The sequence below is a fragment of the Eleutherodactylus coqui genome, chromosome 1, assembly GCF_035609145.1.
Source record: "Eleutherodactylus coqui strain aEleCoq1 chromosome 1, aEleCoq1.hap1, whole genome shotgun sequence".
Lineage (NCBI taxonomy): Eukaryota > Metazoa > Chordata > Amphibia > Anura > Eleutherodactylidae > Eleutherodactylus > Eleutherodactylus coqui.
Genome location: NC_089837.1, coordinates 435,496,277 through 435,520,440, shown reverse-complemented (window position 1 = coordinate 435,520,440; position 24,164 = coordinate 435,496,277). Strand labels below are relative to the sequence as shown.

The window sequence follows — 24,164 nt, the reverse complement described above, 5'->3', positions numbered from 1 at the left end:
TTGGGGCTGTTTTCACCTCTATTTTTCAAAAGTCATCACTTTTTTATTTTAAGTCTATATGGCTGTATGAGGCCTTGTTTTTTGCATTGTAAACTGTAGTTTTTATTGGTACCATTTTTGGGTACATATAATGTATTGCAAAACGTTTCAGTTCTTTTTTTAGAGCAGGGAGAATAAACATTTCTGCCAGTTTTTTTTTTTTTTTTTACAGCTGTAATGACATAGCATAAATGACATGATACATTTTTTCTTGTAATGACATAGCATAAATGACATGATACATTTTTTCTGTTGGTAAGTAGGATTACGACGATACCAAAATTACAATTTTTTTTTAGATTTTTCCACAATACATACTTTTGGGAAATTATTATTTTTTCTATATTGCTGTATTCAAAGTCCCATAGCTTTATTTTTCCATGGGCGGAGCTCTGTGACAGCTTGTTTTTTGTGTAATGAGGTAGTTTTATTGGTACATACATTTTTGTTTTTTTTGCATTTTAGGGAGGCAAAAGAAACAAAATAAGCATTTGCCTAGATTTCTTCTTACATTTTTTGTCATGCAGGATAAATAGTGTGTTCAATTTATGGTGCAGATTGTTACAGATACGATGATACCAAATATGTGGTATTTGAAAAAAATTTTTTATACAAATTAGGCGAAAGTCTGTAAAATAGGGTTTTTTAGAATATATCTTTTATTGTTCCTATAGGGAAATTGAACCATAACAGCTCTGATTGCTATAATAATACATTGCATGACTTCTGTACTGCAATGCCTTATTGCTTACAATGGCAAGCTAGGACGCTAGTATCTGATGTCTTGTTGCCATGGCAACTCATCGACCTTCCACAATTATATCGCAGGGGTCTGATGAAGTCACAGAGGGAGCATGCTTCCTCTGTGAACCCTTTACATGCGGCGATCTACACAGATCACGGCATGGAGGGGGTTAAAAGCAGAGATCGATGTGATCATCGATCTCGGTTGTTGTAGCTGAATGGCAGCTATCAGTAAGACAACAAAATACTAAACTTCTCTCGGACATTGCACTCCTGTTTTTGAGGACAGACAAAAACAGGAAATTTTTAAAATCATGAAATACTGTGAGCATTATGTCTCAATAAAAACGTGTAAATGGAGCAATAAAAGAACAAAATAGAGCATGTAAAATCAAAGGGGCAGACTGTCCACAAAGGAAACTCCGCAACAAAAAAAAGAAAAAGTCAAAAAACTTTTTTTTTTTTTTTTTTTTTTACTTTTGTGGTTTTTGGACATGGTTTTTGATTTGAATCTGCAGCAGATTTCACCCCTTCAATTGCAAGGGTGAAATCTGCTGTGGATTCGCATCAACATCCACAACAATAGCGTGGAATTTGATACTTTTTTGTCATGGTTTTGATGCAGAGATTTCATTGCGGGCTATCCACACAATTTTCTGCTACATGGGGATTACAAATAATAATAATAAACGAAGGCAGGAAAGAAGCAGTAATTGGCTATATTAAAAAAAAAATAAAAAAAATTGAGGTGGACTCGTCCAACCCCCCTGCTCAATGCAGCATTCCCCTAATAATCTCAGACAGATATTTGTCCAGCCTTTGTTAGAACACATTTCTATAGAAGGAGAACTCACCACCTCCCATGGTAACCTGTTCCACTCATTGATCACCCTCACTGTCAGAAAGTGTTTTCTAATATCTAATCTGTGTCTTCGCCCTTTAGGCCTCATGTCCATAGGGAAAATCAGATCCGCTACGGATTCTCCATGTAGAATCCGTAGCGGGTCCCTCCTGCCCCGCGGACATGAGGGCTGAAAATAAGAATAAATGAGAATAAACTCACCTCCGATCTGCTCCGTTTCTTCTCTTCGCTGCGGCGTCATCTTCTCTCGCCGCGGCCGGATCTTCTTTCTTCGGCTCGGCGGATGTGCATGATGACGTCGGTGACGTGCCCCGCGCATGCGCCGGGCCGAAGCAAAATGATCCGGCCGCGACTGAGAGAAGATGGCGCGGCGCCGAAGAGAAGAACCGGAGCGTGTGAGTAAAATCTGATTTTTGTCTCCCGCGGATCCGGACGGCTTCCATAGGCTTCAATAGAAGCCCGCGGGAGCCGTCCCCGCGGGAGACCCGCATGAAAATGGAGCATGGTCCAGATGTTTTCATGCTCCATTTTTTTTAAAATCACTTTTATTGACGATCCGCGGGTATTTATCTACCCGCGGGTGGTCAATGCATCCCTATGGGGTGCGGATCCGCACGCGGGAGAAGAGTTAAAATCTGCTGCGGATTTTAATTCTTATTTTCCCCGTGGACATGAGGCCTTAAAGTTTCATCCCATTGCTTCTAGTCTTTCCTTGTGCAAATGAGAATAGGGCTGATCCCTCTGCACTGTGACCGCCCTCCATATAGTTGTAGATGGCTAGTAAAGGGGTTGTCCCGCGAAACAAAGTGGGTCTATACACTTCTGTATAGCCATATTAATGCACTTTGTAATGTACATTGTGCATTAATTATGAGCCATACAGAAGTTATTCACTTACCTGTTCCGTTGCTGGCGTCCTCGTCTCCATGGTGCCGTCTAATCTTCAGCGTCTAATCGCCCGATTAGACGCGCTTGCGCAGTCCGGTCTTCTTCTTTTCTGAATGGGGCCGCTCGTGCCGGAGAGCGGCTCCTCGTAGCTCCGCCCCATCACGTGCCGATTCCAGCCAATCAGGAGGCTGGAATCAGCAATGGACCGCACAGAAGACCTGCGGTCCACCGAGGGTGAAGATCCCGGCGGCCATCTTCACAAGGCAAGTCAGAAGTCGCCGGAGCGCGGGGATTTGGGCAAGTACTGGACTTTTTTTTTTTTTTTTTATGCCTGCATCGGGTTTGTCTTTTTTTTATGCCCGCGCTGAAACGGGTTGTTTTTTTTTTCAATAGCCCCCCCTGTTCGGCGCGGGACAACCCCTTTAAGTCTCCTCCCAGCCTTCTTTTTTGCAAGTGAAACATTCCCAGATCCTTTAATCAAGCCACATGGCACGTGTAGTGCACCGTGCAGGCCCACAATACGCCCAGTATTTCCTTTTTTTGTGCAGGAAAAAGTAGCAAGCAACCACCCAGCTCAATATAAGGATGGTGTGAGTGGCTGTTCATCAGTGCCCACCACATGTGTTACTTGATTCTCTGTTTAGCAGTCTGGCAGTCTGCATGTTGAGGGATAAGTAGTATTTATACCTGCCCTCTTGTATCAGTAGATCAGTGAGTATATTGGCACTTTCTGTGATTTTCTTGTCCATTTATATTTCCCTTGCTGTGATTTTAACTAATTTTCAGTCTTTGATCTATTACTATACCCTAGTCTTTTTCACATGTGCTGCTGCTTAGCCCAATTCCTCCCATTCTGTATGCACTTTCTTAATTTTTCTTCCCCAGATGTAGGACTTTGCATGTCTCCTTATTAAATACCATTCTGTTAGTTGCCACCCACTGTTCAGGCTTTTTAAGATATTTTTGAATACTCTCTCTTCCCTAGTGTTAGCTATCCCTCCTAGCTTTGTGTCGGCGGCAAATTTGATCAGTTTCCCATCAATTCCCTCCTCCAGATCATTTATAAAAATGTTGAAAACTGGGCCTGGGACAGAGCCTTGTGGTACCCACTTGATACATTCTTCCACTGGGATGTGCAGCCATTTATGACCACTTTGAGTACGATCACTCAGCCAGTTGTGAATCCACCTAACAGTTGCCTTGTCAATCCCATATTTGGTTATTTTTCAATAAGTATGGTATGAGATACTTTGTCAAACTCTTTCCTACAGTCATGATATACTCTGTCTACCGCCTGGCTTTCTTATGAAGGAAAGTGAAGAAAGAAGATTGCAGATTTCATATGTCTGGCAAAGTCACCTGGGGCTATGCAAATAATGAAGGTGTGGTGATATTTTAACCATACCCAACTCTTCCCTGGTCCACAGTAGAATGTTAGGTGGCCAGAGGGAGGAAGTTAGAGACAAGACAACAACTAGTCTACACGGAAAAGCTTAAAACAAGAATAATAAAAAAGAAGCAAACAAACTATTTGAAAAAAAAAAAAAGCATGTAACAGTCATATCTTGCTTGTTAATAGGTGATGAAAAATGCTACTGAATACCATTATTTAGAAAGATGGCAAACAGACCATTTATATATTTATTATTAACACTAGAATCACAGGAGATATCGGTAGAGAGCTTCAGAGTCTTGGTTCAGATCTGATAAAATGCCATCCGTCTCTTTTTGAGCTCTTAGCTAGAGCAGCTATGGAACCTAATGCCACACATGCCCCAGTGCCAGTCGAATAACTGTGAGCTGTGAATAGTAGAACAGAGTTAGAGCAAACAATGGTAAAAACCAACATAGACATTTAGAGATGCATACAAAGACAAGGTTTTAATACATCTTATACGAATAGCTAGGACTTCTTAGAAGGCTTAGGCCTTATTCACACGAGCGTTGTTTCCACACATTAAAGGCCTGTGAAAAGAGCGCTTCTATAAGAAGTGGGGCTTCTTCTCTTTCTCCTGCTGGAGCAGCTGCAGGTTTTTTTTTGGTTTTTTTTAAGCGCAGCTGCTTCAATGCGCAGCCGTTTTAATGAGCAACTGCCCGTTCACTCGATTTTTTTTTAGCTAAAACAGCGCTAGTGTTGACAAGGCCTCACAAGCAGAGGCACTATCAAACTCATTTGTGCAAAATTATAACAGCCTTTGAAGGGGCATTAGCTTTCAGACAACTTATGCTCATATACTTGCTTGCGTTAGTCTCATAATTTCTGCAATATACAGTAGTGCCTTGACATACGAGTTTAATCCGTTCCGTGACAGAGCTCTTGAACAAAAAAAACAAACAAACAAACAAAAAAAAAACTGGTATGTCAGAGCACTTTTCCCCATTGAAACGAATTGAAACGCCATTAATGCATTCGGCATTAATGGCGTTTCAATTCATTTCAATGGGGAAACTAACTACAAGTGGAAAAAGAATATCAATATTCACCTACCACTGGTGTTCAGCGATAGTCTGCGGCACTGCTGCAGGCTGTCGCTCCCTCCCCCATGCCGCCAGAGCATCGCTTTCTGGATGCGGGGCTTGAATGCCCCGTCTCCAGCAAGCTAATGCTCTGATTGGCTAACTTAGCACTGCGTCAACCAATGAAATCTGGCTCTGGGTTAATGGCTGTAATTGGTTAACCCAGCGCTGGCTTTCATTGGCTGACGTGGTGCTGAGTTAGCCAACCAGTGCATTAGCTTGCTGGAGGCAGGGCATTAAAACCTGGTATATTTTAGAAAACTTCTTTAACTCAGGTATGCTTTAAATTGAGGCAAGCACTGTGGAGAAGGTTTGGCTCACACTTCATTTTAACTTTAGAAGCATTACTCAAAAGGGTCAATGTTGTAAAAGCAAACTTACCTCTGACTCCAAGAAAGGCACCAGAAACACAACCCCCAACAAAGTAATTGACCAAATCATCTGGTTTCTCACGAATCTGAGCTGTAACACAGGTAGTGATCCCAAAGATTGCACCAAGTGCCGCTAACGCATACAAAGAAAAAGAAAACTGATTACAATTTAAAACATGCTCGGCACCAAAATATCTTAGTAAATAGGAGCTAGCCCAGTGATCAGCTATGATCACTGGGGAAGCTTCGGCAGGCTATACTTTATATCACCTTATATATTTAGCAGCAACTACGGAAAAAACTATTAACCCTTTAAGGACCAGGCTGTTTTGTACCTTAAGGACCAGACATTTATTAGGGATTTTACCCATGTGGTGGTTTAACTGCCCTATTGATTTTCCTTTAGCTACCAAAATTATTTTTGCTGCATTTTTCTTTCCGTGACATATAGGGCGATTTTGTTAATATCTTTTTCATTGACTTTTTCCCCCATTTTTTTTAGTTTTATTGGGGGTAAAAAGCTAAAACAAAACTGATTTTTTTTTACATTTATAGTTATTTTTATAGTATATTTATGCTAAAATAAAGTATGAGAACGGGTTCCTCTATTTGTTTCGGACGTTTTGATATATAATATGTATGGTTTTGGATTACAGGGTGCTTATAGCGACGGTTTTAGTTGGCTTCGATTTTGGGTTATTTTCTTTCTTATGTTTATACTTGTGTATGCAATTATGGTTTTTGCCATCTATATCCCCCGTGACGTCATATAAGACCTCTGGGGGACATTTTTTTTTTTTCAAATTTGACACTTTACCACTGCAGTTGGGGCATCCATAGGAGCCCCAAGACAGGGGAAAACATCCCCTGTAGTGACATTAGTCACTGACAGAGGTGATCAGGGTCTAGTATGACCCTGTAGATCTGCTGTAGCAGGGAACCCCAGCAGTCATATAACTCCCCCCTCCCCCTTTCCGGCTCCCATAATGGAAGTTACACTTTCATGTACACAGCACTCATTAAGCACTGTGTACTTGGGAAAGGAAAAGGCAGAAAGGGTTAACCCTCCTGCCTTCTCCTCTGGGTTATCAGCTGTTACTAACAGCTGACAGCCCATCCTGCCTCTGATTGATTGAAGAGGCAGCAGGCTTAAATCCCCTCAGTAATTTTACTATCGGCGGGGATTTAAGCCCAGGACCAAGTGCCGTATATTTACCTCGCTTGGTCCTTAATGGGTTAAAGGAGTCCCAAAAATGAATGGACAAGCATGTAGTACATTAAAAGTCCAGGTCAAACTCGTGTCTTTGTTCAGTGGCCCAGTGCCAATTTCATTTCCACAAATGTTGATGGTCTGATGTTGTATGATAGACAGGGACTGAACATTCGAACTGAAAGCTTATTTTGCTCAGTTTCTATTTGTTAATTTGCATTAATGTTTGGTCCTACGAGACCGCTGTTATATAAAACTGTTACTGGTACTGCCAGAGATAGTGGGGTTCAAAGGCTCAACTATATCTAACAGTCCCATTGAAATGAATGAAGCATCAGTGATACCACCTGTTTTCACTGTGGGATGCTCTGGACCCCTGTTCTAGGTGGTGGGGGCACCGAATGTTGGATGCCCACCAATAAGCAAGTTTTCCATTATCCTGTTGGTGATAACTTGCTTTTTAAGGGATAAACTCTTAAGTTATTTTTACTTAAAACTAGTCATGTTTCCATTTTATGCCAATAATGTTCCATCATAAGCAGTCAGTAGTTGTCTGAATCCCTATTGATCAGAGGCCACTTCCCTTTCCCTGCAGTTCTGCTGTGCTTCATACTGAAGTTCAATTCAAGTGACCAACAGCAGACAAAGATTGGACATGTTGGATTATTCTCCTGGGTAAATGTGACGCTTAGGACACCAAGCTTGCCAAGAACACTTGTATGATGTGACGATGTGCTCATGGGGTGAAGATAGCCAAGCTAGCTTTTGCAATAGGGGCTTATGTAACATCTCCTGGCCAGGAATATTCTTCTGGAGAGTATGAAAAGCTCTTCCTTTTATAAATAAGACTTTTTGATCACTTAATTGCATTTTAATAGCTCAGGTGTACAAAAAACACCATTCAACATGCAATATAAATGATATGCTGACATTATTTTGTGGATTAGTATAACTGCGAAAATACCCAATATAGGGCGTCCTAGAAAGTGTATACATGCTTCAACATAAGTTTTATTACTAGATTCATACAGCTATCAAAGGATAGCTTTAAGTCATATTCGACTTCTGCAATCACATTAGATGCTCAAAGTGGCCACCATTAACATCCAGACACTTCTGATTTCAGCCAACTAAAGCATGAACATTGGTGCTCGAAAGCCAAGCGTCCCTTCACCATTTTTTTGGACTCTCCTGATAACCACATGGTGGCTTTAGATACAGACATAATTCAATTAAGATTTTTAAAAAGGGCATAGGTAACCACTAATGAAGTATGAATACATTCTTTTTGTGTCACCATGTGGTGGTGGGGAATACCTAATATAGTAAATGATGGCTGGTGATTGGTAGGGGGATGGAATTACAGAACATATGCTGGCCCTTAAAGAGAAGGCGGGAGCATGTATGGGCTCTACTGATAGACACCTAGTAAGCCGAAATGGAGTGGCGCCATGCACAATATGATAGACTGTGGCATCCGACCGCAAGCCCAGGAGCAGATGGGTAGTGGCAACGCACCATGACAGCTTGTTTTTAATGGGCCAAACTAATTATTTCATTGGCACCTTTTTGGGTTACGAATGACTTCTTGAGCATCGTTTTCTGTTGAGTGTTTCTGGAGCTAAGGTGCATAAATTTTGATTTTTTAGTTCTTATAGGAGCTTGAAAAAATTGAGATCTGGCACAGGACGGGCACGTATGGTGCCCTACTGACTGTTATTGGGCCCATTGGGTTGCCCCCCCAACATTTTACTCAATAAAATAGAGCAGCATATTGCAGTATTTTGTCCACTATGTGTCCCTGATGTTCCAAACATAGAGGTTTGCTCCTAGATTTGTGTAGTTTCCGGCTGCTCACAAACGCCATAGTGCAGAGAAGCTGAATCCCCCATAACCCCGTTTACCATTATAGTTTATAGACCAATTATTTTGACTGTTATGAGGACAAAAAAAAAAAAAATTGTCTGTATTACACTTTTAGTAAGCAAATTGAGGTCCGTACAACAGTAATACCTTTAGAAACATTTATTCACATTAAAGCAACCCACTGGTTCAGTGTGTCACTATACATGCAGAATGCATAGTCAATATACCAGGTACTTTCCTTTTCAATGTTACTTCGGTGGTTCATCCCATTCCCAGTCTCTTATGCAACAAGAGGGAGGTCTTATACCGCACACTGTATGTAGGGGTACTCTGAGATAGGGTTGGGACATAGACACAAAAATATCGATAGTTGATAGTATCGACTATCGCTGAACAAACTATCGATTATTGTAAAATATCGGTGGAAAACTATGGATAGTTCGATATAATCGACTTTTTAAAATGCTGTATAAAAATAAAACAGGTCTAGGGTTAATAAAGCAACACAATCAACAAGAAATATTATAGTTTTCTTTTAAAACTTTAAACTGATGAATTTAATAGTAACTTATAACTATTAATAACATAATGAAAAGCAATTAAACTTAGGCCCCCTGCACACAGGCAGAAATTGTGTGGCAGGATTTCCCACAGAATTTCTGCCCGTGGAAGCTGCCATAGGATTACGTTAGAAAAAGCAATCCTAGACAGATTGCTGCGATTTGTCCGCGCGTGATTTTGCGGCATGCTCCATTTTTGTGCAGGGCTCACAGAGCCCCGCATAGAAATGTCACTGCCCGGCCGCCGGCTCCGCCCTGCACATGCACCGGCTGGCCGGCACATCAAAGAGCCGGAGCCGCAGGAGAGGTGAGTGCTGCGCTGGTCTCTGCAGGGGCTCTGGTCTGGTCCCGCTGTGAGAATTCTCGCAGCGGGATCTGACCCGGCTGTCTGCAGGCGGCCTTACAGATGAAAATAAAAAATTACAGATGAAACATATAATTAAAATTAGGTATATGAAAAGAAGTTTTTTATCATTGGCCCCAATAATTGTTGTCTAATGAGCCAAGAAATATTAATTTGCTCGCATGCTCTCCATTCAAAATGCTCCTTCGAGCAGACAGAATTTCACCAGCTTTTGAAAAAACATTCTTTCTGCAGGAACCGAAATAGCAACTACAGAAAGATATTATTATTAGAAAGATTGGGGCCTGGTAACGCGAACGCAATTGTAATTGCATTAGATGGGTCTCCTAGCTTTTCTATGGGCACTGCGTTCGCGTTAGACACTGAACGCACGACATGTCGCGTTTCCTTTTCTGGACGCGACCTTCGTGCGTTCAGCGCAGCCCTCCATCTGCATGTGGAAATGCTTTCACTTAGAAAGCATTGCCCACAGCCATCGCGCTAGACACAAGCATTCAGAACATGCGACTAACGCGATGAACAAACGCATGTGGAGAAGGGGCCGAAGACCCCACTGTTTCTGAGAGTCGTTTTGCCTGGAGCAAACCTTATTGGTGACAAAGAGTCACCTCACACTTCCCAGAAGTTTCTAGAACTTGTTTATAAGTTCATTAGTGCCGCGAGCAAAACGACATCCTGAACCAACACAAAGGAAAGGGCAGAATGTAAAGAAAGAGAATCTGGTCACCGGACCGCAAGACACGTCTCTTCTTTACAAAAATCGATATAATATCGCCTTAAACTATCGATGTTACCGATATAGCGGACATAACAATATCGATGAAAAGTATCGCCAAAGCATTAGTGATATATTGATATTTCGATATGTCGGTTTTCGATGTCCCAACCTTAGTCTGAGAGTCTGGCAGCCAATAGGTGAACTGAAGCACGGCAGCAGCACTGAGGAGGAGGGCACCTGGTATGTTAACTATACATTCTGCACGTATAAAGAAATTATTACAGTCACAAACAAAATATCAGAAAAAAGTTCCTTTTAATTACCCATGGTTAACGTGGTTGTTCCAGCTCGTTGAACCCCGTCTAGTACAGTCTTAGGTTGAAAAAGGATTGTGTGATAAGCAGAGCCAACTATGCCTGATAAGGGGGAAGCAAGAGAAGTCATTCAGTAAAAGAAACAAGAAAATAACGGGGGCCATTATTACAGAATAGACATTGACGGCCAGTCTCCTCACACCAATACGGACCTGTGTGACACCAGCTTTTACAATCTTATGTATTAAACACAATCTGTTGGTTCGTGTCGTATACAAAGCCACAGTTCTCGTCCGTTTTGAGTGAAATTTTGCATGAGCGTCCTGCAGCACCAGGCGACGAATACTGGCGGCATTAAATATGGAAAACTCAGACTTCCCCTATAATTTTTGTTGCCAATAGCAACCAATCACAGCTCAGCTTTCTTACATAACTGAGGTAAAATGAAAGCTGTGCTGTGATTGGTTGCTATGGGCAACACAGATTTTATTTTGGACAGCTTTTGTAACAGTGCCTTGGAGGGCTCATTTTCGTGGCCCACTTTGTATATTCTAGGACTGCTATTCATAAAAACGCCGTGCATCGCAAGGGTATATCTCCTAGTTGGTGTATAAAACCAGTTGATTACAATCATAATGGCTGTTGTACTACTGCTGCCAATACTTTGATGACCTAGACCAATCTGAGCTGTTCCATATCCCAGACAAAATTACAAGGAATTTAAAAGGGTGATCTAGTGTCAATTTATTTTAAAGTGACTGTCCTGTCCTGGAAGCAGTGGTCATGTGTCGTTCATCGCGCATATGAGCACTAAGCCGATCACAGGCTCCGATGAGGTCCTGGAGTCAGGTAGGGACTTTCAAATGTTGATCCAGGGATTATTCTGACTGCCACTATAGAGTCAGGAAGGAGTTTGCCTTTATGACATTCACGGTGCAGTAAAAATTACATTTTACCTTTTTTTTCTGTGGCTTAGAACAATTACGGTGATAACAAAATTTATTATATATATTTTTTTTTATTTTTTTAATTGTAGTTCAGCACTTTATTTTTCAAAGAATGTGCTGTCGCCATCTTTTGCCACTGTGGAGGTATTATTCTATCTGCCTTATTTGCATATTATCCAGAAGAGCATGAATGGCCTTTTCAGCCTCCTCACTCACCATCTAGGCGCTCTCCCTAAAGAAAAAAGATAGCGTTTCTGACCACCATGTATGTAACAGTTCCATGAGCTACATCTCCCGCAGTCTGATGATACGGAGAGATAAATACATCGTAGAAGTGCCAGACATCTGCACAACCTAGTCAGTAGTTTATAATTTTTTTGAGCCTTACAGGCAATAGGTAGCTTGTACAACCGCAGGAATGCTTTATCCCAATCTTCAAGCATAAAAGTAGAGGCTAGTTCCTTCTCCCAGAAAGTCAGGAACAAAAGAATGATAGGAAAAGGATCCATTCGGTAAGATTGTATCTTGTCACCACCATGAAGTAGGGGTGGAGAGAAGATTGTGACTGCTTGACAGGTCGGTGATGCCCTCTCGTCGCGATTGGCTGGACAGCAGGCTCCCCTTCCTCAGCCTCACAGTTTCTGGCACTGAGTGTTGCCGCCGCCGCCGCCCTGCCACCAGCGCTGCTGTGAGTGTGGGTGGCCATCTCCCCTTTCCAGTCCTCTTAGTGGCCCCACTGTCCGTGTCCCCGGGGCCTGTAGTGTGCCACCTGCGGTCCCCTTTACCGGCGCTCGTGTCCCCGCTGACAGATGATCAGCTCCTAAAACTTCGGAGGAGAACCTCATGCCTCACTGTTGGCCTCCTTATGCTCTGGTGGAGAAGGCAGCCGACAGATGCGGTGCAGAGCGGCGCAGGGGCACGTGATGCCGTGGGAGGAGAAGGCCGTGGACAGACCAGCTGATGCAGTGAGGAAGGGGGTGGAAAAGGCTGCAAACAGAGCCAGTGGTCTACCTGAGTGCTGCTGAGCGCCAATGGGGCGGCTCATGGAGTGCTGGAGAAGCAAGCAAAGTGCCGATGGGGCGAACTGCAGGATACTGGGTGAGTGACCAGGGCTATTGCAGGCGGGGACGGAGCTCACACCCGCCACAGCGGGTGCAAATTAAGGGGCACATGGGCCAATGATGAAGGCCAGGGACAGCTGCTGCCTCTGCACCGCCTTTTGGCTGCCATGGGGGGGTTAGGGGTTCGTTTTCCTATTAGGCTTACATTTATAGCCCTCCACGGCAGCCAAGAAGCAGGACAGAGGCTGAAGCTATAGAACCTTAAAGAAGTCACCCTATCAGGAGCTAGGGGTGTGACAGGGGCGTTCCTGCATCCAAGCCCTGTCACACACCTAGCTTCCTGGTGGTGACAAGATACAATAATACCAATCCCTTCAACAATCAACCGTAGATCTGTGAGAGGCCATGGGCCAGAAGTGACTTATTGGTAAATAAAGACTAAAAGGCGTTAAATGGGGTGTGAAATTAGAATGAGGCATATTGGAGCGAAGAAAATGTGAAAACCAAGAAAGGGGAATATCGAGCTGTGATTAGTGCAAGTCTGAAAAGGAAGGCACCACAGATCCACATAAACCTTGGTGCACTCTGGACCAAACTAAAAATCCTCTAACTCAAGGCCAGGCTGAAAGTTAGGGTTATGGATAAGATGGGTTAAAGGGCCCTCCTTGTTAAATAAGATTTTTTTCCACTACCAATTTGTCCTTAAAAAAAAACAAAAAACACACAGCTAGCACTGTCAGAGGAGGCTAGACATTTCAAGCTCAACAAGATCGACCTCAAGATAGACCCACTACTTGGATGTACCATGAAAATGCAAATCCCTCCAAACAAATCGGCTCAAGGCGGATTGTAAACATTGAAAGAAAATCTTAGGAGGCCTAATGCCTGGTATAAATATAAGTAACAATGGACAACATCCATTTTCAAAACATTGATGTGACCGAACCAGGGGAGATATTATCATATCCAAGTACTTGATCGTACGTTCCAGTAAGGGCAGGTAATTTAGTGCAGTGGTCCCCAACCTTTTTGGCATCAGGGACCGGCTTCAAGCAAGACCATTCTTACAAGGCCCGGCAGGGTTGGGCGGGACATGGGCGGGGGCTTTGGTTATATGGGGCGGGGTTATGAAGGGAGTTGGAGTTTAGTGCATTCTTATTTAATTATGACATTTAGAATGTCCTGGCAGTACACACATAGGGCAGTATATAATCTATCCCCCCCCAGCACACACATAGGGCAGTATATAATTTATCTGCCCCCCCCCCCAGTAATAGACAGCCCCCACCTCTCAGTAATTAGCAGCCCCTCCCCCTGAAATAAGCAGCCCCCCCCAGTAATAAGCAGCCTCCCCCAGTAATAAGCAGCCCCCCCCAGTAATAAGCAGCCCCCCCAGTAATAAGCAGGTCCCCTCCCCCTATAATAGGCAGGTCCCCCCCCCCAGTAATAAGCAGCCCCTTCCCCTGTAATAAGTAGCCCCCCCAGTAAGCAACCCCACCCCCAGTATTAAGCAGGACTCCCCCCAGTAGTAAGTAGCCCCACCCCCCAGTAATAACCAGCCCCCCCTAGTAATAGGCAGCCCCCTCCCCTGTAATAAGTACCCCCAGTAATAACCAGCCCCCCCAGTAATAGGCAGCCCCCCCCCAGTAATAGGCAGCCCCTTCCCCTGTAATAAGTACCCCCCCAGTAATAGGCAGCCCCTTCCCCTGTAATAAGTAGCCCCCCCCCACTAAGCAACCCCCCCAGTAATAAGCAGGTCCCCCCCAGTAATAGGCAGCCCCTTCCCTTGTAATAAGCAGCCCCCACCCTCCCAGTAATAACCAGCCCCCCCAGTAATAGGCAGCCCCTTCCCCTGTAATAAGTAGCCCCCACCCCACCCCCAGTAATAGGCAGCCCCTTCCCCCCATAATATGCAGCCCCCCCAGTAATAGGCAGCCCCCCAACCCATATACTTACCTCCTCCCTGCTGTCGCTCTCTGTCTGCTTGCCCGAAACGCTTCCTCCACGAGTCCTCTCCTGCGGAACTAATGAGTAGGGGACTCGGGGAAGAGGATCCTGGCTGCACAGACGTCAGTGTGCGCCAGGATCAGCGCGATTACCAGCGGGGAGCTGTGGCGCCCCCGCTGGTAATCGCTTCAGTGGTCAGCGGCGTTGGCACGCCGCGGGCCACATAACACAAGGCAGCGGGCCGGATTCGGCCCGCGGGCCTTATTCGGCCTGCGGGCCTTGTGTTTAGAGCAAAAGTTCCCGGCGGTGCCGCGGACCGGCGCTAAACACCCAATGGCCCGGCCTTGGTCCGCGGCCCGGTGGTTGGGGACCCCTGATTTAGTGGACATAGAGAGGACAGGTCTCAAGGAATATAAATACATACACACATATATATTTAATGCTAGAGCCTCACCATTTAAAAGGGAACTGTTGAAATAAGTGAGAAACCTTGGCCGCAGGCAAAAATATATTTAAAGCCTTGGTCTTGGAAAGGTTTACATTAAAATTACTGTGTGTCAAATTTCTGGAATTCGTGAAAAATATAGAGGGAAATGATATATATGCATGTAGCTAAGAGATGTATAACAAAAGATTATCAGCTTCTATCGAATCTTATATTGCTAAAATCCGATAAAGACTGTACACACTGGAGTTCCGCCTCGGAGCTGTTGTCAAGTGTTCCATAACCCGGTCAAAAAGCAGTGTAGATAGAGGGCAACCTGGGTTGTTCCATTACCAATGGAAAATGAGGTCGATATAATTCCATTAGTTCGGACCCCAGCAGAAGGCCCACTTTAAAAAGGGAGAAGTTTTCCTATAAAGCCTTGTCCTAAACCAGTTTGCTCAAGAGAAGGCCAAAGGAAACCCCAATGCACACAGTCAAAGGTCTTCTGAACATCAATCGACAACAAGCAAAAAGTGCAGATAGTGACTGTTTGGCAAACAGAGAGGATGGAGATATTTGATTAAACACTAATGAGAAATCGGATATAAAGTTACATTTACACGGAAAGATGATCGCTCAAAAATCGCTCAAACGACAGTTTAAGTGACAGTTTTGAACGATAACTTTGCATAAGCTCTTAAGTAGCTAATTAGCTTCTTAAGAGTTTATTAGTGTGTAAATAAAGGCACCTGCTCTATGCAGAAGACAGCGCTCCCGCTGTCATTTGCATACAGCTGCTTTGTTTTCGGAACGGTCAGCTGGTATCCAGCTGAGAGCTCCAAGCGGGATACCAGCTGAAATAATGCTATCAGCGGTATCCCGCTGAGAACTCAATGCACTGAGCTGATAGGGCTTGCTAAAAGTTAGAGATAAACAAGTAGTGCATGAGAAGTGTACGATGGCAGCGCGCTTAGACAAAAATTCTCTCAAAAGACTGCTTTTGAGCAAAATTTGAGCGATAATCATTGTGTGTGAATAGGCCTTAACTGTTCCCTGAACAATTAGAAGCAGGAAGAAAACCCATCTGGGACAGGACTTTTCCCTATGGGAGTAGACTTGATGATAAACTTCACCTCTTCAGTCCTGCTTCAGAGAAAACCTCATCTATTCAGTCACGCAGGGAAGAGGTTTTTGGAGAACATACCCCTTAATTTTAGCTGACAAAGTGTCAATGGACAGGTAGATCTCAGAATGTCCCTAAATATTATACAGGTCCCGATAATAGCTCTTTCCTGCAGGAGCGCAAAAGCCTAGCCAAGAGGCAACTGCATTTTCATAAGAAAACCACTTAATATGATCCTAAAAACAAGATATATATATTTTTTTTAGCCAAAAGCCTGTTTAAGCTCCAACCTAGTGCTGAGAAGGTCATTTAAGGCAACCAAGGATTAAATGGGATTATGGCCAACTTCTAAACTGAATAGAGTTTAGCCAATAAGGAAGAAGCTTTAAAAGAGTTTTCTTTCTTTAAACGGGAGCTGTGTTTGGCAAGTATGCCCCGTATGACACAAATGAGAGTCAAGCTTGAATGCAAGATGCGATATGGGAGGGCATGGAGGCATATAGGTTCCGTATTGTGTCCTGTGGCCTATAGGTCCACACTTGCTGTAACTGAGACTCTAGATCAGGGGTGTCAAATTCATTTTCACTGAGTACCACATCAGCTTTATGGTTGCCTTCAAAGGACTGATTGTAATTGTAAGACTGTATAGTAATAGTGACCCCAGTAGTAAGTCTTCCATATATTGATAGCCCCAGTAGTAATAGTGTCCTCCATAGTAGCTCCAATAGTAAACGTGTCCCCTAGTAGTATTAAGTGACCCCTCTATTGGCACTCGACTCACTCAGCCTGTAGCACCGATCCTCGGTATCTGCGGTGCATACAGGATGGCGCATGCAAACAGCAATGGGTGGAGTGGGGAAGATGTCAGTGGTTACAGACTGCACTGCCAACTGGCCATATAAAATGAGGTGGCAGACCAAATTCAGCCGCAGGTCTTGTGTATGGCGTGTGTACTTTAGATTAGATTGTGCAAACTCGTAGGCTTTTAAAGTTGGCATCCCAGATGGTCCCTAAACATTTATTTTTATTGGCAATAAATCAGGCTACCAGGCAGCCACGGAAGTGTGACAATGTTGTGGGGCTCCTGTGCCCTCCGTGTGTGCGGACGAGCATTATCCTGCTGGAAAATGCCTCCTGGTAGGCCTGCCATGAGAGGAACACACGTGGCTGCAGGATGTCCTGAACATACTGCTGAGCTGTCATTGTCCCTTGTACCACTACTAGAGGGGACCAACTGACTTATGTGGAGGCCCACAAACCTTAATGCAAATACACCAATGCCTCAGTGTCTCTGCAACGAAGGGTTCTCTCACATAAGTGTATATGGGTTTCGGTTGTGTAAATACGCTGCATATTTATGCGACCACAAAATTGCAATTTCCTGTGTATTTTGGATGTTTCTGCGGGCTTTTGTGCACATAAATATTCTGCATATTTACACAAAAGGGCCCATTGTTTTGCATCTGCAATACGTATTTGTGCTGGCCCACTCACTTCAATTGACTTTATTGCATGAAAAAAATACATACATGTGAATGAACCCATTGAAATCAATGAGTTCTATTCACTGCGTTTTATGCATACAATATGCTGCACAAATACGCTCATGTGCACAAGCCCTAATGGTTTAACGGCCATTCTATGAGGGACAGAACATGCTTGAAAAATGCCTGTGAAAGTCATCCGAACCTGCGGATTTCAGCAGGACCAGCCAACTATGTAATTGTGTATGGAGGTCTTCCCATCCTTTGTGATGGGTAAGTCGCTGCTAGAATGTTCTGGCAGCAGCTTATTCTTCTCAAGCCAATGAGAACACATGCATGCATAGCTGTACAGTCTTTCATTAACTCCTGTGAGACACTGAAGGAGTTAATCCTGGACGGGTCGCTATGTTTCACCTTGATTCAGGTATTACGCCCATTGGGTGAAGGGAGTTCAGGTCTCACTATTTGGGACAGGGGAAAAACCAGGGATGCAATATGATCTCCAGCAAAGGTAGTTGCTGGAGATGTTTTGTAAAACATGTTTGGGCCCGTTCTTTTTTGGAATGGATGGCAGGCTTTGCAGTGGGGCTGTCCATCCCACTCCCTCCACTCCAGGTATTATTTTGGAGAGACAAGCTCCTCAGGTGCGGAGGGTGGCCGAAATATCGGGGCCATAAAGTCTGCAAAGTGGCAGACAGAGGAGAGGCCAGGTGCAGCTAGGAATGCTGGAAGCTGCTGGTCTCAGGGGACGCTCTATTCCTGACCCAGGAAAAGAAAAAAACTGGACTTTGTGCAACTGTGTGGTTTTTCGTGCGGCTGCAGCGAGTCGTACGTATAGTGAGGGACGGACTCTGTAATAAGCACAGGCCAAGACTGTATGGACTATATCTGCTGTTGTGGTCTATGACTGCCGCCCACACTGCAACCCTACGCTCTACCTGATCTGACTCTCCCACACTCTGTAATGATCAATTCCCTATTTTTGTCTTAAAGGGGTTGTCCCGCGCCGAAACGTTTTTTTTTTTTTTCAATAGCCCCCCCCGTTCGGCGCGAGACAAACCCGATGCAGGGGTTAAAAAAAAAAAAACCGGATAGTGCTTACCTGAATCCCCGCGCTCCGGTGACTTCTTACTTACCTTGTGAAGATGGCCGCCGGGATCTTCACCCTCGGTGGACCGCAGGTCTTCTGTGCGGTCCATTGCCGATTCCAGCCTCCTGATTGGCTGGAATCGGCACGTGACGGGGCGGAGCTACGAGGAGCAGCTCTCCGGCACAAGCGGCCCCATTCAGAAAAGAAGACCGGACTGCGCAAGCGCGTCTAATCGGGCGATTAGACGCTGAAAATTAGACGGCACCATGGAGACGGGGACGCCAGCAACGGAACAGGTAAGTGAATAACTTCTGTATGGCTCATAATTAATGCACAATGTACATTACAAAGTGCATTAATATGGCCATACAGAAGTGTATAACCCCACTTGCTTTCGCGGGACAACCCCTTTAAGGATTGGACTTCTGTACAAGATCTATAAGGCACTTAATAGACATAATTCATTAAGATTGTTTCTTAGTATATTTGATTTCCAAGAATTAGAATCGGTCCAAGGGCTTGTTCACATGAGTGTATATCGGCCGCCGTTTTCACGGACGGACGATCTACACTGATCTGATGCATTGGATTCCAATGAATCAAATTACACAGGCGTATTCCTGCGGCGTAAAAGCGCCCAGCCGGCAAATATAGCGCTGGGCGCTTTTACGCCGGGCAGCAAAGTTACTCCTTAAACTATCTTTATGCCCTGGAATACATTGGCCACTGCATAGACTCCTATGGGAGCCAATGACAGCGGCTGGAGAAGGGAGGTGGGGTGGAGTTTAGAAACATGACTGCTAAGCTTCCTCCCCCCTTCTCTCTCCTCCCCTCCAGCTGTTTGCAATGGGAGGGGACAGAACGGGAGCAGAGCCAAGCTCTGCCCCCTCATTGCTGGCTGCAGACAAGAGGTGGGTGCTTAGCTCCACCCCCCTCCCACCCACTTCAATTGAAAACAGACGGAGGGAAGGAAAGAGAAGGTGAGACGGGAAGGGGAGGCAACAGCACTGCCGACTCGGCATCTATGCACTGGGCCCTCTGAACGGGTGCTCAAGAGTTAGATTTGTGTGCCTGTTCACGCGTTGTTATGGCACCGGCGGGCGCATGTAACAACGCCTACGCTCATGGGAAAGAGCCCTAAGGAAACTGTATCGTGGTAATCATGTATCTAACCACTGATTGCAATAGTTAATGGAATCTACTGTAAATATTCCATGAGAGCTATTTTCCGGATTGTTAAAACAGATTTTTTTTTAGTTTGGTATATTGTGGACGATCTATGGTGTTGGCATATTATTGGCCATCCCTCAGATTTGGCACTAGATTCCAACTCTTTATTGTGGATGTAGATGCCTACCGTATATACCGGCGTATAAGACGACTTTTGAACCCCGAAAAATCTGCTCTGCAGTCGGGGGTCGTCTTATACGCCGGTAATTCAAAAAAAAAAAAAGTGTAAAAAAAAAAAATTCATTACTCACCTGCCCCGGCGTTCTGTCGCGCTCCGGCAGGATGTCGCTCGCTCCGGCAGGCTGTCGCTCGCTCCTCGTCCCCGGCGCAGCATAGCTTTCTGAATGCGGGGCTTGAAATCCCCGCTTCCAGAAAGCTAATACACACGCCGGCAGCCATGACATCATTGAATGGCTGTGATTGGCTGAAGGCGCACATGTTAGCAATCACACCCATTCAATGATGTCATTGAATAGTGTGATTGGCTGAAGCCACGTGCGCTTTAGCCAATCACAGCCATTCAATGATGTCATGGCTGCCGGCGTGTGTATTAGCTTTCTGGAAGCGGGGATTTCAAGCCCCGCATTCAGAAAGCTATGCTGCGCCGGGGACGAGGAGCGAGCGACATCCTGCCGGAGCGAGCGACATCCTGCCGGAGCGCGACAGAACGCCGTGGGAGGCGAGTAATGAATTTATTTTTTTTTCTCCACTGTATACCGGCGTATAAGGTGACAGTTGGGGGGTCGTCTTATACGCCCCGTCGCCTTATACGCCGGTATATACGGTATTTAGATGTAGCTTCCCGTTTGGATGGCAGATATTGCCTATCGAATACAACCATAATTTTTTTTATCTGGTTGTCTTTACATCTATGGACCTTTATTCTAGTATTAATTTTGAGGCATTTCCAGTAAATGGAACGGATATTATGGTTTTTGCTCAATAACAAGGATAGCTCTATTATTGTTTGAGATCGGTGGTGTATTTTTTTTTTTACTCCATTGATCTCATTCTGTCTTTCTAATCTTGAGTTGGGAACCATCTTCCCTATGAACACCCATTGGGTAGCCGCTCTTTATATTTCTGTATGTATGTTGGCGTCTTGTAGCCCTTGTTTTATTTAATCTAATAACATTTAATTTTAGGGATTTGTCTTTTCTGTGAAGGGCTTTCTATTTTTGGTTTAGCCCCCTCTGCCTCAGTGACTCATGCATAGCCATGCATTGTTTTTTTTATGTGGGAGTTGAGATGAATAGCTGTCAGACAAACAAAGTGTGTAGGCATATCGAATGAGTTGTGCGCAAAATCAGTCCAACTGCAGGCCATATACTAGTAAAGTAACCAGTACTTGTTAAGAGGAAGCCTGGCACCAACTATAATCATCATACACTTAAACAGTAGTTTAGGGGAGGAGGATTCCAGGGCGTCTCTTCATACTCACCTGTTCCCAATGTCCCCCTGCGAAACCAGCGCGCACACAGCCAGCGGGACTTTTCGGAAGGCTGTGCGCATTCATTCCCTGCAGCCTCCTGGCATCTAAAGCATAAGCACCATAACTTAGTTTATGGAGCTTCTAGTTGGTGACAGTTCCCTTTAAATCCCCCGCAGCACCAATGGTCCAAGCTGGTCTTAGCTTACTTTCCTGCAGCTAATCACCGGCCTAAGCAGTCTTGTGCCGCACATGCAGGCATCATTACTGAGGCTAGGGACTAGCAGTCACATGGATATACAGCACACCTTCACTCCAGGAAAATGAAGACAGACAGGGAGCGGCGGGGGATTTAAAAAGTAAAGTTTAAAAACAGATTCCTTGAGTTAGGTGTTTTGTTTTTACATCCCGGACACTCCAGCACAGTGAGAAGGTTGTTTAACCTGAAGCACCACACGTTCACATAATGGTGCTCAGGAGCTGGGCTTCCGCCATTGGCAGCAGTCTTTTAACCAGAATCTGATGCAGGGAGAGTGCTTGCTGCGCACTTTGTAGCAATGCTATTACAGAGTGCTAATGGGTTGTCATGGTAACCGAAAGCCTATAGGTCCCTTTAAACAGGACAACTGTTGGGCGCATATGCCCTGGACAGCCATCTCATGGACTACCGCCCGACTAGCGCTCCTGTATTTTACACAAGAGCATTAGTTGTTTGAGTGAATGGAGGCGGAGCAGCCGGGGATCATTCCAGCCACTCCATTGACAGTCAACAGGAGTCGCTCAGACATTGAGCAGCTCCCGTTTACATGGCCCGATAGTCACTTGGTTTTTGATTCTACTGAAGAAAAAAAAAAGCGACTCGTACAAGTGAGTGATTTATCGCTCAGTGCCCCGTCAGCGGTCACATGTACACAGGATGATTACTCACTCATTGGTCGATCCCTCAGTTTCAGCAATTGTTGGTACTTTGCAATGGCCCGATTGTCAGGCACCTGGAGGAACATTTACGCCTGATGATTGGCCCGTGCATTAAAGGGGTTGTCTGGGTGTCACAATTTTTTAAAAATAGAGAAAACTCTCTTGAAACAAGAAAGCACTTATCCATCCTCAGATCTGGCAATCCAGCGCTGCGGCCCCGCGATCCTCATGGCCTTTATTTAGGAATAGCGACCACCTGACCACTGCAGTCAATTAAAGACAAAGTGCTTAGGTACTGTTCTCCTGCCATCACCGCTCAGATGCTGTGAGCAGGTCCTAAGCGCTGCAGCGACTGGTGGCTGCCATTCCTAAATGAAATTCAGGAAGACCGTGGGGCTGCAGCGCTGGTCGGAGGATGGGTAAGTACCTCCTATTAGTTTTAAGTGAATTTGTCAGCTATCTCATAGTAGTGACTGGCTGAGTCTGGGGATGTAAGTGTTAGATTTACCTTCCTTGCTGTTCTCCTGTTGTCAGCGCTCAGTCTCACCGCTGATTACATTCAGTAGACTACATAGGTGCACAGTAAGTAGTCCTCCCATTCTACACATAGAAGACTACTTAGCGTGCATTCAGCAGTGAGTGTGAGCACTGACAAGAGGGGGAATGGCAGGGAACTATAAGGCTTCTATCCCCGGACTCAGTGGGTCAGCTACCGGTCTTTACAGCCCATAAGCTTAGCTTGTAGAGCTCACAGTAGACAAGAGACTATTTAATAGAGGTTATTAAAAGTGCCGTTATAACACCCAATCACATTAAGCCCTTAAAGGCACGGGCTATTTTGACCATAATGACGATTTTTGGTTTTTTGGGATGGGGGGGGGCAGGGATTTTCAGCTCCACTTTCCATTTTTTTTTATTTTTCCGTCAACATGTCCATATGAGGGCTTATTTTAGCTTATCAAACTGTACAATCCTTGGGTACATTAGCGTATTGTTAAACTTTTACTAATTTTGGGGGGGAAGGCAGGGAAAGAAAACATAAATTCTTCCAATTTTTGTTTTACTTTCAAAATCACTATTATTATGTTCCTGTAGGACACTTGAACTATAGAAACTCTGGTACTTCTCTCGTGCAAAGCAAGAGCGCTCGCAACAGTGATCGCAGACCATGGCAGGCCCGGACACAAGCGTATGGTGTCCCGTTGCCATGGTAATGAATCGTATAGATGTACATTGATTGCGGCATGTAAGGGGTTAAAGGTGGGGATTGGTGTTATCATCAATCCCCGCCGTTGCAATCAGAGCCGGCTACTGCTGCAGGCTCACTTCTGAAAACCGCGCTTACTACAGGACGTACGTTTACTACTACCCTGCCAGGACATAAACTTACATCCGGTGGCACTAAGGGGTTAATATATAGCACTTGGAGGGCATAATCTGCCAGCAATAGACTATAAAAGGGAATGCAGTGCGGACTATGAACAGTACACATTGGTAGCACAATGCCCTGACAACACTAATATATAGGCAGCCCCCTCATACCCAGCGCTGTAGACAGCTTTGTAACCAGCCATGTCTTCTGGGCGCAGTGCGTCCCGTCTGGAAGGTCCCAGTAACCCATTTTCCTCCAGGCGACAAGGACACCGTAAATGTGAAATCCTTGCGAGCTGAAGGACCTTTGATGATGTCATGAGCATGTGATCAGTCACGTGTGTGTGGGAGGAGTCTGTGCAGTTCACGAGTATAAGAGCATGTAGAGAAGTGCGCGCTGCCTGACGAGTCCTCCCCGCTGCTCTGATGCATTGACTGGTGGCGCTCTCAGCGCAGTTCACACTAGTTCCCTTGGTTCTGCCCTGCTGTTCCCTTGTGGGAAGCGGTAAGAACACGGAATAAAAACGTTTTCCCTTGGCAGCAATGTTTAAAAAAAAAACCCAAAAAACCTGAAAAGTTTGAAGCAAAGGAGCAGCAATCCACGCTTTTGCTTCAGTTTTAAAAACGGAAGACAGAAAAATTTACAAACGGATTGCAGTTTCTATGCTTGTCTATGGGCATTTT

General features: G+C 44.7%; 1 protein-coding gene across 1 annotated transcript; it reads right to left on the bottom strand.

Moving 5' to 3' along the window:
* Positions 1–4,138: 4,138 nt before the first annotated feature.
* On the bottom strand, positions 4,139–23,809 carry NDUFA11 (NADH:ubiquinone oxidoreductase subunit A11). The gene is made up of 4 exons (XM_066582165.1): positions 23,652–23,809; positions 10,463–10,555; positions 5,432–5,554; positions 4,139–4,333 (listed from the first exon to the last, which is right to left on the bottom strand). The coding sequence occupies exons 1-4, from the start codon at positions 23,728–23,730 to the stop codon at positions 4,218–4,220; spliced, it is 411 nt and encodes a 136-aa protein (XP_066438262.1). The 5' UTR covers positions 23,731–23,809; the 3' UTR covers positions 4,139–4,217.
* Positions 23,810–24,164: the final 355 nt, after the last annotated feature.